Source organism: Ahaetulla prasina, chromosome 1 (assembly GCF_028640845.1).
Source record: "Ahaetulla prasina isolate Xishuangbanna chromosome 1, ASM2864084v1, whole genome shotgun sequence".
Taxonomy (NCBI): Eukaryota; Metazoa; Chordata; class Lepidosauria; order Squamata; family Colubridae; genus Ahaetulla; species Ahaetulla prasina.
In genome coordinates, this window is record NC_080539.1 from 331,494,573 (window position 1) to 331,508,185 (window position 13,613).

The 13,613-nt window shown below is 38.2% G+C and overlaps 1 protein-coding gene across 7 annotated transcripts in view; it reads left to right on the forward strand.

Moving 5' to 3' along the window:
* RIN3 (Ras and Rab interactor 3) overlaps positions 1 to 13,613 on the forward strand; it is a 118,063-nt gene that overhangs the window by 43,065 nt on the left and 61,385 nt on the right. For 5 of the 7 annotated variants that reach the window (XM_058162594.1, XM_058162599.1, XM_058162593.1 and 2 more), the window contains one exon: positions 6,142 to 6,256. In XM_058162594.1, coding sequence (XP_058018577.1) covers positions 6,142 to 6,256 — 115 coding nt within the window. Of the gene's footprint in view, positions 1 to 65; positions 85 to 5,356; positions 5,879 to 6,141; positions 6,257 to 13,613 lie in introns of those variants that run through there. The other 2 variants (XM_058162598.1, XM_058162597.1) reach the window with 2 other exon arrangements.

The following is a 13,613-nucleotide window of genomic DNA, read 5'->3' on the forward strand; positions in this document are numbered from 1 at the left end:
CAATCAACATGGACTGTCTCATCTAGAAGCATCAAGTTGGGGAATGCAAGATAGCATGAGAGTGACAGGCGTCAGGAATGACAGGTTGTTGTTGTTGTTGTTGTTGTTTACTAGCCTCTCCAGGTGGGCTATTCAGAGCCAGATACAGCATATGATTTATTCATTTGATTTATTTAAAAATTCATATGCAGCCTTTTCCAAACAAACTTTTTTTCCCCAGGTCAGTGTGCAAAACATTTCAGAAACTAGTATCCGCTTCTGAATACATGCTTAGTCCAAGAATTTCTTCTGTTTGACACAAAAGGATTGAATTTTTCGTATTATAACAATCGTATTTTGTCCAGGGAGGGGGAACTTTTATTTACTGATAATAAAGGATTGCAATTTGATGAATGAATATGGATTGAATGCAAAAGTTGAGTACAAAAGTACGGTATGTTGGAGTGCTTTGGTTATGAATGAGCACAGTAATGACTGAGGACCAAGTCTTTCTCTTCTCTCTTAACTTTAATTTCTCTGGCTTACTATTTCTCACTTTTCCTTTGCTTTATATAATGTAGCTTATGCAAAAAAAGTATTGCGTGATGCATATGCATGTATGGAAATCTAGTGAAATTTTACTGAGATCTGTTGGGAGATTTTGTTCTATCTTTTGCTCTGCTTCAGCTTGCAGGGATGAAAAGAGAAATACACCTTGGATTTATTTCCACAGTAACTTTTTGTAGCAATTGTGTTGACCATAAAATGCTTTATAACTGTTACATGATTGAAAAAAACACAAAGGCTGTTGCTCATTGATATTCGACATGCGTTGCTTGTAAATAACTTAAATCTGCAATACAAAATTACACTTCAACTCGCATTTACCAAAACTCTCATCTTTTATTATTCCTTTGTAGTACCAGCTGCTATCTTTGAAGAAAGGAAACACATACATACCACAGCAAATTGCTAACATATATACTCTTATTTGGTGCTTATCGACCTTCCCAATTCAATTGTTCCAGAATTCCCAACTTGTGCGCTATCTGGAGGCCAACAGATTGGAGAAAGCCGGTGGACGTATTTATTTTTACACCAATCCTTTCCACAGAGAGCCTTTCATCTCCTTCTTCCCTTACTTATCTCATCTCTACTTTGTTCCAAACCCAGCTCCATTTGCATTTGTTTTGCTGCTCAGTCCCAGTGGCTCTGTCCTTAGCAGCCATTCCCTCCAGCACACTTCTGCTCCCTTTCTTGTGTCATTCTAACTTCCAAAAAATCTTCTCCCCACTCTAGAGACAGCTCTTTACAAAAGACAGGCCTTGGTAGAGAATATGAAAGGGCTAAAAGCAGAATGGATAATCACAATGGAGGCAGCTTTGTATCTCAACCAAGTTATTTATGCTCGTCTCAAATGAACGGGATCACAGTGAATAGCAAAGTAGTCTAATTTACAGGTGCTAGTAATAAAATGCAAAGCACGTATCTTTTTTTTTTTACAAAATTCTAGAAGGAACTGTAGGTAAATGAGTTACACGAGGAAGATTCCATATATTAAATAATGTATTTTAAATGGGCTTTCAGTGCCCCTGAAAGAAATGTTGGGATCTTGATAGACCACCTGATTGAAACCATTGATATATTCTGCAGTAGGGTAAAACAGAAATTAAACTGTAGACTAGGGATTGATGGGGGAAAAAAAGATGCAAATCCATGGCATGGCTTTCTTTGCTATCTAAGGTATAGTTTCCAGGCGCTGGAGCCTTCTGTATTTCCCATAGCACCTAGGTCTTAAGTGGTATACCTTAAGAATCTACTGCTCTTCTTCAGAATCATGTTGAAGGCAGTGACATTCATAGAGGGGGCTGATGGAGAGCAACTGATGAAAACTGTTTGCTGCTCTTCTTTTGTAAGTGTAGCATGTCACTTCCATGTAAAAAGGGGCAAGGTTTGTGCTGCCTTAGTCATTTTGATGAAGTGGTAAATCCTGCAGGTGCCTCTGCCTGAAAATATGATATGGCTGAGGTTTCACAACCCTGTGAAGCACAGCTGCTTTTTAAGAAAGCAAGATAGAAAGCTTTCTAAGGCTGTTTCATGGTCTTGGCATTGGAACAAACGTGTATCCTCAGACACTTAGATTTTGTCCCTTGCTTTATCTGATAGTGCTGCACTATGCTTCAGAAATTAAATTTGGTGCAGGACTAAAGACGACATCTCTTGAAATCAGCGTGATAACAATAATGAAGCAATAAATTCAAGAAAGCACTGATATGTCCGTTCCTTAACATGAAAAAGAATCTTACTTTAGCTGTGAATAAACCCATAGTTGTAATTATATGGAAGCTTTTCTTATCGTTATAATGAGTGGATAGTGTGGGAACATCGTTCTCAGGAAACTTGTGGATTTGATTTCAATAGATTCAGAAATGTGTAAAAGTTTACTTCCATGAAAATACCTCAATAGCTGATAATTCTGCCTTGCCACCTATTAGATAAGTTTCTTTCATTTTCTTTTATCAGTTAATTAATTTTTTGCTATTACTTATTAAATGCTATTGGATATTGCTGCATCATTGGCATTGCTAGCTTTACCCTTCCCACTTTTTGTAATAAGAGCAGCAGTCTATAATTAGTCTATAATTAATCCATTTTTAAAGCTCTTGACATTCTATTTGGCCCAAGGCAAAATGTCAGCTATAAGTCTTCTCATCCCACCTTAAGCATGAAGGCTGTCTTGGTGACTATAGGCCAGTTACTCTTTCTCAGTCCAATCCACAATCAGAGAGTTATTGTTGTTGTGGGTCAAATAGGAAAAGGAAGGGGTATTAGGTACGCTTGCCGCCTCGAGTCATTTATAAAAATAATAAATGTGGGTAATAAATAAATAATAAATGTGGGAAACAATAAATAAATAAGGACTTCATTTTCTATTTTAAGGACAAGCTAACATAATTTGTCATAATTAGACTCAAGCTCTAATTAGATGCCTACAGAAAGGGTCAAAGTAGTTATTATCTATTACTTAAGCAAACTTTATCAAAAACATTAGTGACCAGGGGATTATTTGTAGGGAATATAGGGGCAGTAAAATAAGCATCAAATCTCTTGTTAGGGAAATAACATTTCCAAGAATAAAAAGGCATATTAATTTCTAAAAATGTATTTATGTTATGTATGTGTTTGTTTGTTTGTTTGTTTGTTTATGTTAATTCATAACTCAATTTTCCAGGAGTCCTGAGCAAACTTTACAATAGATAAATAAACTTGAAATTTAATATGTGGAAAACAAAGCAGCTTTCAATCCTTCGAGACTGCCTGTTTCCTATTTGTGATCTCATTTTGGACAATATTATTTCCAGGTCAAAGCAAGTTAATCAATGACTGAGAAGCAGTAGACTCTTCGAGCTATGATTCAGGAAATGAAGAAAGAAGTAGATCCTCTTTTCCATCTCCATTAAGAAGATGGAGATCTCCAATCCATTTACAAGCTCCCCCAAATTGGATTAATACAGAACTGTGACAACAAAGTGAGATCATTCATCTATGTAACAGTTCTGACATTCATGAAGAGAGAAGACCTTAGAGGAAAACCAGGTTCCCATAGAGGGATGGTTTCTGATCCATTTGTTGTGCAGACACCATTACAAACAGGCATTTTTTAGGTCCTTGACATTTGTTCTTCCCACCACCATTAGTTCATTGCAACTAATATTTTCCCCTACAAATACTTCCCACATTTTCCTCTCAGCTGGACTCCCCTTCCATGTTAGAATCCAGAATGGATTGCAGATTGTTGTGAGACTAAATGAATTTCCAATTAAACATAACCTATGGCAGAAAAGCTGGGAATCTGTACTGATTTTACTGAATCAGTGTAGTAGAGTTAGCTATATGGTGACCAACGTCCCCTGGTGCTTAAGGAATACATATACTGGTACATAAGGAATGTGTGACTGTAAATGCAACAATCAAGCCATCAGTCAATTGCATGCTCATTATACTGCCTCTTTTTAGGGAAAGTTTTGCAAAATGAAGAAACAGAGCAATCCTGGCAAAGCACTTTGCTTCTCCCAGATTCAGTAGGTTTATATACATTGCCTTTTGTTCTTCAACATTCTCATCTTTTTCATTTCATTAACTTTATCCAACCACAATTCCCTTGACTTCCCTGTTCTCAGCCCATTCACTCCTTATTCCCTGTTTTGGCAATTCTATTCTTATTCACTTTATGCATGAAGGCCACCTGAACATCCTTCTTTCCCATTTGTCCGTCACATTAGTGTTCAATCATGTTCATTCAGAATCCTTCCATTTAGAATCCATTCATCCAATCTCTTATTGTATTACCACACACTGATTCAACTTATGTTTGTGTTCCAACTTTCATTCAACTATTTCTTTTGATATACTCAGACTTCATGTGGATATATCTTGCACACACACACACACACACACCACACACACACACACACACAGAGTGTGTATCCATTTTTTGTTTTTTAACATTTCATCCCTCATAACAAAAATATATGCTATGCTTTGCTTTTCCAAAAGTATTTGCGCATCTTAAAATTTCTGCATCTAATTTCTCATCTTTAGTATACATTTATTCAAATTACATAAATTCATCTACTTGTTCTTGTTATTCATTACTTCAATGTAACTTTCTATCATTCTATCCACTTAACCTGTCAAATAGAGCTATCTTGATCTTTGTTAATTTTCAGATCCATATTTCTTGTTTCATCAATCTACCTAGCATCAACAGTAAATAATTTGGATTCTTGCAAACAACATGACCTCATCTACAAAGAAAAGTACATGTAATTCATATAACCAGCTAGGACACTTTTTATATCACCTCATACATTCCTTAACTACAACCATAAAGAAACTCTTGTCTTGCTTCATTCTACAATGCTGGACCTTTTGCTAACTATTTCATTTATTCTCATGCAAATTTTGTTTCAAGGGTATATAACTCCTAGACTTTTTGAGTCAATTGACTTTTGGTCATTTCCCCCCCCCCCCCACTATCCTTCAGAATCAGAAATATCTGCTTCATATTTACACAATGGCTTTGTCTGGCCTGAGAATCATTGATTCCTGCCTTCTTGGCTTTTAGCCCAGGGGTCTCCAACCTTGGCAACTTTAAGCCTGGCGGACTTTAACTCCCAGAATTCCCCAGCCAGCTAGCTGGGGAATTCTAGGAGTTGAAGTCCGCCAGGCTTAAAGTTGCCAAGGGTGGAGACCCCTGCTTTAGCCCATACAGTACCTTTCTTTCACTTCATTTATTAAGTTATATTATTTACCTTTTACTCTTCTTAAATACCAAGTTGCAATCTTGGATGTCATCACTAGATTGGCCCATGTATGTTGATCTCTGCCTGACATTATGGATTTCTTCAACTGAAGCTTTCACATAAAGATTTTTTATAAGTCGGAGAAGAAATAGACTAACTTACTAGTTATAGTGGTCCCACATGCAGCATTCTGTGCTACACCTGAAGACAGAACAGGTGAGCTTGGGCATAATTGGCCAGCTCACAAAATCCATAAACGCAACCAAAACTGAATTCTATCCCAAGCATGCTTATGTTATGATTTGCAAACGATGAACTTTAGTTATATGCCTATAAGACACTGCTGTCTATATCCCATCAACTAGGAGTGTTTCTTTTACAAGACATCCAAATCTGTAGTGACTCTGAGCAGCAATTGACATTGGATACAATACCAGGAATACAGAAATTCACTTCCATCTTCTTACCATGCATACCTGCACATTTATGCATTCAGTTTATCTGATTCAAAATGATAAGAACCTGTAATAATTTTGTAAGTTCCCAGTAGAAGAACATCAGCTTTTCTTCTTCGACCTTCAAGGAGGAAGAAAGTAAGGAATTTGTGGGGTTACAAGTTATGCTTTAAATGCATCATAGTTTAAACGATACACCAAATTTGATTTAAAAACAATCCAAAAATCTCTTCCAGTATTGATCATAACTGATCATAAGAAGAATATGTAAAACTGTAATTTTGGTAAGGATGTAATAAAATTATGAGTTCATTTTACAGTTCAGATAGAATGTTTTTAAATGACAGAAAAATATTTTTATATTCTCATATAATCTCATTTACCCCCTTTCCTCTGTTTAGATATTTATGGTTCGGAAAGATGAGACCCTGAAAAATCTATTCCTGTTAGTTCATTTTCCAGTCCAGAAAGAGGGGTGTGACATTCTAGAATACAAGATAAAAGAAGAAAAATCTTGTAAGTTCATCTCCCTTCTCGAAACACATTTCAATATTTATGCACACTATACCCACACTATGATCTTTTTCAGTGTATATATTTACAGCATATTTGCCTGCATATACATTTGCTATGAACTTCAGATTCTGGGCCTTGAAAGGTTGCAGGAATTGGGTTTATCTAGTCTTGTGAAAAGAAGGACTAGGAGTGGCATGATAGCAGTGTTCCAATATCTCAGGAGTTGCCACAAAGAAAAGGGAGTCTTCTTCTATTCTCCAAAGCACCTGAGGGTAGGACAAGAAGCAATGGTTGGAAATTAATCAAGGAGAGAAGCAATCTAAAACTAAGGAGAAATTTCCTAACAATAAGAACAATCTACCAGTGGAACTCATTATCTTCAGAAGTTGCTGTGGGGGCTCCATCACTGGAAGGTTTTAAGAAGAGACTGGACAGTCACTTGTCTGGAATAGTATAGGATCTCCTGCCTGAGCAGGCGGGGTGGGCTAGAACAGGGGTCTCCAACCTTGGCAACTTTAAGCCTGGAGGACTTCAACTCCCAGAATTCCCCAGCCAGCAAAACTAGCTGGGGAATTCTGGGAGTTGAAGTCCTCCGGGCTTAAAGTTGCCAAGGTTGGAGACCCCTGGACTAGAAGGCCACCAAGTTCCCTTCCAACTCTGTTATTCTTCTGTCTCTGAAATGTAGGACTGAGGTAGATCTCAGAATGCTGTCCTTTGAGAGAGATTCTTCCTTGGTGTTTTTTTTAGCAAGATGATTTTAAAATTATGCTAGACAAATTCAGAGAAGGTAGCACTATCAGAAATTATTTAATCATGATAACTAAATGGATATTGTAGGTTCAGGAGTAGTATATTGCTTCATCTCAAATGCTGGAGACCAACTCTAAAGAAAAGGATGTGCTTTCATGCTCTGTTTATGGACCAGTTAATAATAGTTGATTGATCAATACTAAAAACCAAGTCTGGACTACAGTATTAGATAAAATGGCATCTGATAGTAATAATAGGAACTGTTGCCTGATTATGTTAGGCTGCTTGTCTTGGTGCATCTGTCCAGCTCACTATTTCCATTGGGTGGAAGTTTATCCACCAGCAAAAAAAAAAAAAAAAGACGAATAAAAATGGAACTGCAGAGTTATTATGATTGAAATGGAAAAACAATGCATTTCACCATATGAGAAAGATTGTGATCACATGGCCTGTGTCCCTTTTATTATAATGCACAAGATTGTGGATAGATAGACAGTTGTACCTACTCAATTTCTTGTCTGGCAGTTAACACTAAGGGGTAGTTTTCAAGAATATTGCTCTCTTTTCTTTCATAGCTGCCCATCTTATATTGAACTCTACAGAGCCCCCAGTTTTTAATCTTTAACCAACTAAGATTGCATGGCCCTTAAAATAAAATGCAGATAATTTTGGATATAAGGCCACTTTAGCTTGGACCAACAGTTAATATTATGCTGTATATTACATGAAGTTCATGAAGTTTCCAATTTTCCTATCATGGATCTTAGAAAATCTATGTAATTTTCTTTCCTTGAGTTTTAAAATGGGTTGTGTGTCCCTCCTTAATTACCACATCTCTCTGGCAATTTTCCAAGCTACTTTTCATTTCATTGCTGTTCTCAATTCCTGGTAATAAGGTTATTAAGTGAATGCAAATGCTAATGACTATCCTAGAGTACTAAAACATCTAGAATGCTGCTCTCTGTGGCTTGGCCCACAGTGGCCTCTTGCAGATTAATTCTTTTGCCCTAGCTATTCTCAGAAAGCCACATTCTCAAGTGTAATGAGTTGTGTCAAAGAAGCCAAATATTTTAAAAGTGTGTGTGTGAAGGTGAATCTACACATGCTTCCAAAGCATTCAGCATTTTGAACTTCACAATGTCCTGTTCCTGAAACAAAAACTGTGTAAAACACTTTGATTCCTCAGCACATTTGATCTCATTTTCTGATAAGCAGCATTGCACATCCTCATGTTTGCCGAGCTGCTACTTTTGGAAAGAAGTAAAAAGAAAAAGTGCAAACATTTCTCCCAATAGTTTGCACTGACATACATCTGTGCCTAGAACTATGGAAATACTTGGAGAATATTCATGAGTTCTATGGCATACAACGTATTGTGATCCAGAGAGAGTTAAATTAGCTTGAACAATCACAGAGATATGACATCACTGTTGCATTTCTGCACTATTCATATGGAAACTAATGAGCAAATGGAAAGAGAAAAGCAAGACAGAGGCTTAGAAAAGACAGCTATATTCTTTCAATTGAGGGGACCGTTTAGCTTCAGCTTGTTTCTGTATTTAACTGGAAATGTATTGTAATTCAGTATCCCTTGCAAAACATCATTAATCCTCCAAATACAGTGGAGCATATTTTAACATAATTCACGAAAAATGTCTAAATTAATTGCAATGGCCCTTGAGGCTACCTTTGTATCCTATTGTTGAATCTTTCTATTTAGGATCAGTCATTATGCAGCCTGCATATGAGATCATTCTAGGAGGCTGGAACCAAATGTTAGTGATCTCAGCCAGGATGACTGGACACCACCTTTTGCTGCAGCTGGAAAATAGATGTAGCCAAGTGCAGCTCTGGGTTCAAAGAAATCAAATATTTGTTGGTTTCAATCTCATCGCTATGAGGCCAAATTGAATGAGAAGAGGTGGAGTGAAACAAGCTAACTGATGGCTGTGCTCCAGGTAGCCTCCCAACAAATATTGGGCACATGCTATTTTTTGAGAATTTTATCTAATGAGAGTGTTCATCACTTTAACAGATTCCAGGCACTTCTTGAGATCTGTTCTCTCTAGTTTGCTCCAGATCCTATTGTCCTCCCCTTGATTACGCCTACAGTGTGCTTTCTAAAGTTGTAAGCTCCTGGAGTGTAGATTCTCAATTGCAATTTTGCATATTACATAAAGACGAAAACTAATAACTGATGGAAGCATTCCAGTTATCTTCCATTACAACTTCAGAACATTCTTGGAAGGCCTGAGAGTGGAGTGAAGAATGCCAATCATCAGACACAGTTCAGAATGAATGATAAATTTTTAGAAAGAGGACTGAGCCGCAGTGGCGCAGTGGTTAGAGTGCAGTACTGCAGGCTACTTCTGCAGATCACTGGCTGCCAGCAGTTTGGCAGATCGAATCTCACCAGGCTCAAGGTTGACTCAGCCTTCCATCCTTTCGAGGTTGGTAAAAATGAGGACCCAGATTGTTGGGGGCAATATGCTGACTCTGTAAACCACTTAGAGAGGGCTGTAAAGCACTGTGAAGCGGTATACAAGTCTAAGTGCTATTGCTATTGCTATTGCTGATTGGAGAAGGAGAATTAGCAGGATCAGGATACTGGGAATGATTGGAAGGCTGGTCCAGATAATAAATAAGATCACGTACACCTAGGATTTTAATCTGGTGGAGCTACCTGTTGTAGGTGGTAAAAACATGCCCAAGTATCAGAGGTAATCCTTGAAATTTATTCATCTGTGTTTAAATCTATAATCTCCTACATCTGGGGCCTCCTATTGTTCTGTGGACTGAACTGCAGACAATCCTGCCATGAGAGGGCTAGAAATAAATCCTTTGGAGAACAGCCTGGAATATATGGTTTAAGACCTTCCTGGTGATATATCTCAGCCAGTTTTATCTTATATTTAAAGCTTGGTTTCTGCTCTTTCCTCTGACTGAAATAAAACAAGTCTCAAGCATGTGAATGGTGACAATAGTGCAGAACACTACCCATCAACTGGACCCTCCTCCCATTGTACTTATCCTTGCAAAAAAAAAGCAGTTCATTTATTGTCATTGCACCTCATACAACAAAATTAAATGTCATCTTCAGTGTACGTTATAATTATGAAAATAAAATACAAACACACATCTTTCACATTCTATACAATTGAATTGAAAATCAATACTGCAATAAATATATGCTATACAGAAGCTCACAATCTGGGAGAAATAGTTTTCTAAGTCTCATTGCAATCTAGCCATTTTGCATGCCTGTTTTGATAGCTTACACAGAATGTAATTTTTTTAAAAAAACAAACAGAATTACCCATCCAAATACAGATAGATGTCCACACAATCAGTAATAGACGTCTAAAGTCCAAATATCCACTCAGAAAAGACTATCATAACTAGCTTGCAGAAGGCTAATTAGAAGGGTAAAAGTCACATCTCTGCAAGCCAGGTATTTCATAGCAATGGGACCACAATAGGGAAGGATGCATGGACTACACCAGACTACACCATGGACTACACCAGGTGTTACCAACCTGTGGCTCCCTGTCAGGTGATCCCACCACAGGCTGGCCCTGCCCCTCACCCCCCCCTCTCGCCTGGCCTGAAAAAGTAAGGGTGATGGCGGGGGATGGAGAAGCAGCCTGGGTAGAGACAGAGAGGTACAGAGAGAGTGGGAGAGAGAGAGACATAGAGAGAAAAATAGAGAGAGACAGAGAGAGAGGGGAAGAGAGAGGGAGAAAGGGGGGAGGGAGGGAGGAAGGAAAAGAAAGAAATGTCAAAAGGTTTTTGTGGTTTCCTGTGGTTTTTAACAACCGGTTCTCTGTCCCAATGATCGGCTGGGTAGGTGTGGCTGGGGGGGATCATGTAACTGGTGGAAGTGAGTGATGTCAAATTGGCCATGCCCACCCAGGTTTTGTGGCTCCCGGTGTTTTCTTTTCTGTGGGAAACGGGTCCCAATGGTTCTTTGAGTGTTTAAGGTTGCAGACCCCTGGACTACACCAATGGATCCATTGACCCTCGTATTCACATAGGCCCCTGAGCATCCATCTCTGTATGTTCACAGGACAGAACTGGGCAGATTCCCCCTGGTAAAGATGATACATGAGGTAACCTGGAGCCTAATCACATAGGCCTTTAAACAGGCCTGTCAAATTGGCGGCCTGCGACAGGATACATCAACCGCAGACCATGTCCACCTTGGCTCCGCAAAGGCAAAAAAAGTCACGATCCGTCAAAATCCGGCTTTTGACATGATCGAGTTTGACCCCCATGCTTTAAAGATCAAACAGCCCTTTGCATGGGACTCAGAAGCTTATTAGCAATTAAAGCAGTGACTGGAATATAGATGTCACTTGCTAATAACTTAACCGTTGCATTGAGTTTTGTGCCAACTGAATGGTATAATGGTAGCCTCTGAATAATTTTTGGCAGCCTCATGTAAAGCATGTTGAAGATGAGTATAAAGTCATGAGTCCCAGTTGCCACTATATCTAGTCCAAGTAGTTCAAAACTGATGCACCAGCCTCAGCTGAGCAAAGGGTTCCTGGCCACAACTTCTATCTTTCTTATGGGGAGAACAAATCTGTCCAGAACTCATGTTGGAACAGTCATGGAATTAGAATAGTTCCAGATAAGACAGTCACTCCCGCTTGCTAGGACCGAGGCTTAAGTTATTTCTACTCATTCAGATTCTCACAGCTTCAAGAACTAGGATTTACATCTCTGGTTTGGGATGGCAATGTAGAATTTAATATCTCTCTCTCTCTCCCCGCCCCCGTCTCTTCCCCTCTCTCCCTCCCCCCCCCACAATGAGAAGACATTGAACCTTCTGGTAGCTAGGTAAAGGGTAGTGAAGCTTTCCAGAGGTTTAGGAAAATTTCCAAGGGCTTACAGGAGGCTACTGAGATACATTTCCGCCTACCACTTCTACAGTGGTGGGACAACAGTTCTAGGCAACAGTAATGTGCAGTTAGACCAGAAAATGATCAATCTGATCATGGCCAAAAACTAAAGGTAATGTCCCCCATTTTCAGATCCACACATCATTTGCTCTGAATTAAACTGCTAATCAGCAATATACGAGTAGGGATTGACATAATCTGGGACATGGAAAGCATAAATCCCTAAACAGCACTGGACTTCATTCCTAAGACATTGGTGTTGAAATGCTTAAGCATTTATATTATAGCATAAAGGACTCTGGAACAGTAATGAGATCTACTGCAAGTTTTCTCTCAAAAAGTCTCACAACTGGTACGATTGCTGCTATATTTAACTTCTAGGTATAGAAAAAATTTGTCTGAACTTCTTCTCCAGCTGTCCCTAAATAATGAGGAAATACTGGTGTCTATCAGAAAAAGGGCCTTGTTTGAGGTAATGCAACCTCCCCCAAAAAGCTCATTTGATGTTAACATTATGAACTTTGGGGCAACAAATCAAATCTTTGTCTTTATTTCTCAGGTATTTTAGGAACCATTTTGGTGTTAGAAGTTAACTCTTTTCATGATTCTTTACTATGTATTTTTACTTTTTAGCAATTACTATAGCTCTGTTGTACTATTCCTTGAGAATGTTTTAATTTTGTTTTCTGATTTTAAAAAATATGTTAATATTGCTTTTATGTAATTTTTTTAATATTGCTTAAATGTGGTACTAACCACATTTTTTATAATGTGGTTAGTACAAATACTGGCCTACGGAACACAAGATTTCTTCCTAATCTGTTCTCTGAATGAGTGTCAGGATACCTTTTTAGGGGATAGAAGATTGGGGACAAACGGACCTACATTTTGAATAAAATAGAATAGAATAGAATAGAATAGAATAGAATAGAATAGAATAGAATAGAATAGAATAGAATTCTTTATTGGCCAAGTGTGATTGGACACATAAAGAATTTGTCTTGGTGCATACGCTCTTGAAGTACATAAGAGAAAGGATATATTCATCAAGAATCATAAGGTACAACGCTTAATGATAGTCATAGGGAAACAGTCAATATAAACCTTAAGAATACCAGCAACAAGGTCACAGTCATACAGTCATAAGTGGAAGGAGATGGGTGATGGGAACGATGAGAAGATTAATAGTATTGCAGACTTAGTAACTAGTTTGACAGTGTTGAGAGAATTATTTGTTTAGCAGAGTGATGGCGTTCGGGGAAAAACTGTTCTTGTGTCTAGTTGTTCTGGTGTGCAGTGCTCTATAGCATCATTTTGAGGGTAGGAATTGAAACAGTTTATGTCCAGGATGCGAGGGGTCTGTAAATATTTTCACAGCCCTCTTTTTAACTTGTGTGGTATACAGGTCCTCAATGGAATGCAAGTTGGTAGTAATTGTTTTTTCTGGTTTTTGGTTGTTTTTTTGGTTGTTCAATAACTACACTCTGAAGTTGGTATGACCAAGGGGCAGAACATTTTTTACTACAACAGCAGAGAATCGAACAGCTCTAGAAGTAGCATAAGAACAAGTGCAAACTTGATCCTTTACAATGTCAAGACATTGTCTCACAGATAAACAGAGTGGAGCCTTGGAGATGTTGCTTTCCAATCATGGTCACTGGTTTTATTTTTAGCTCCAGCAATATGCCAAAGATAGCTGTGTC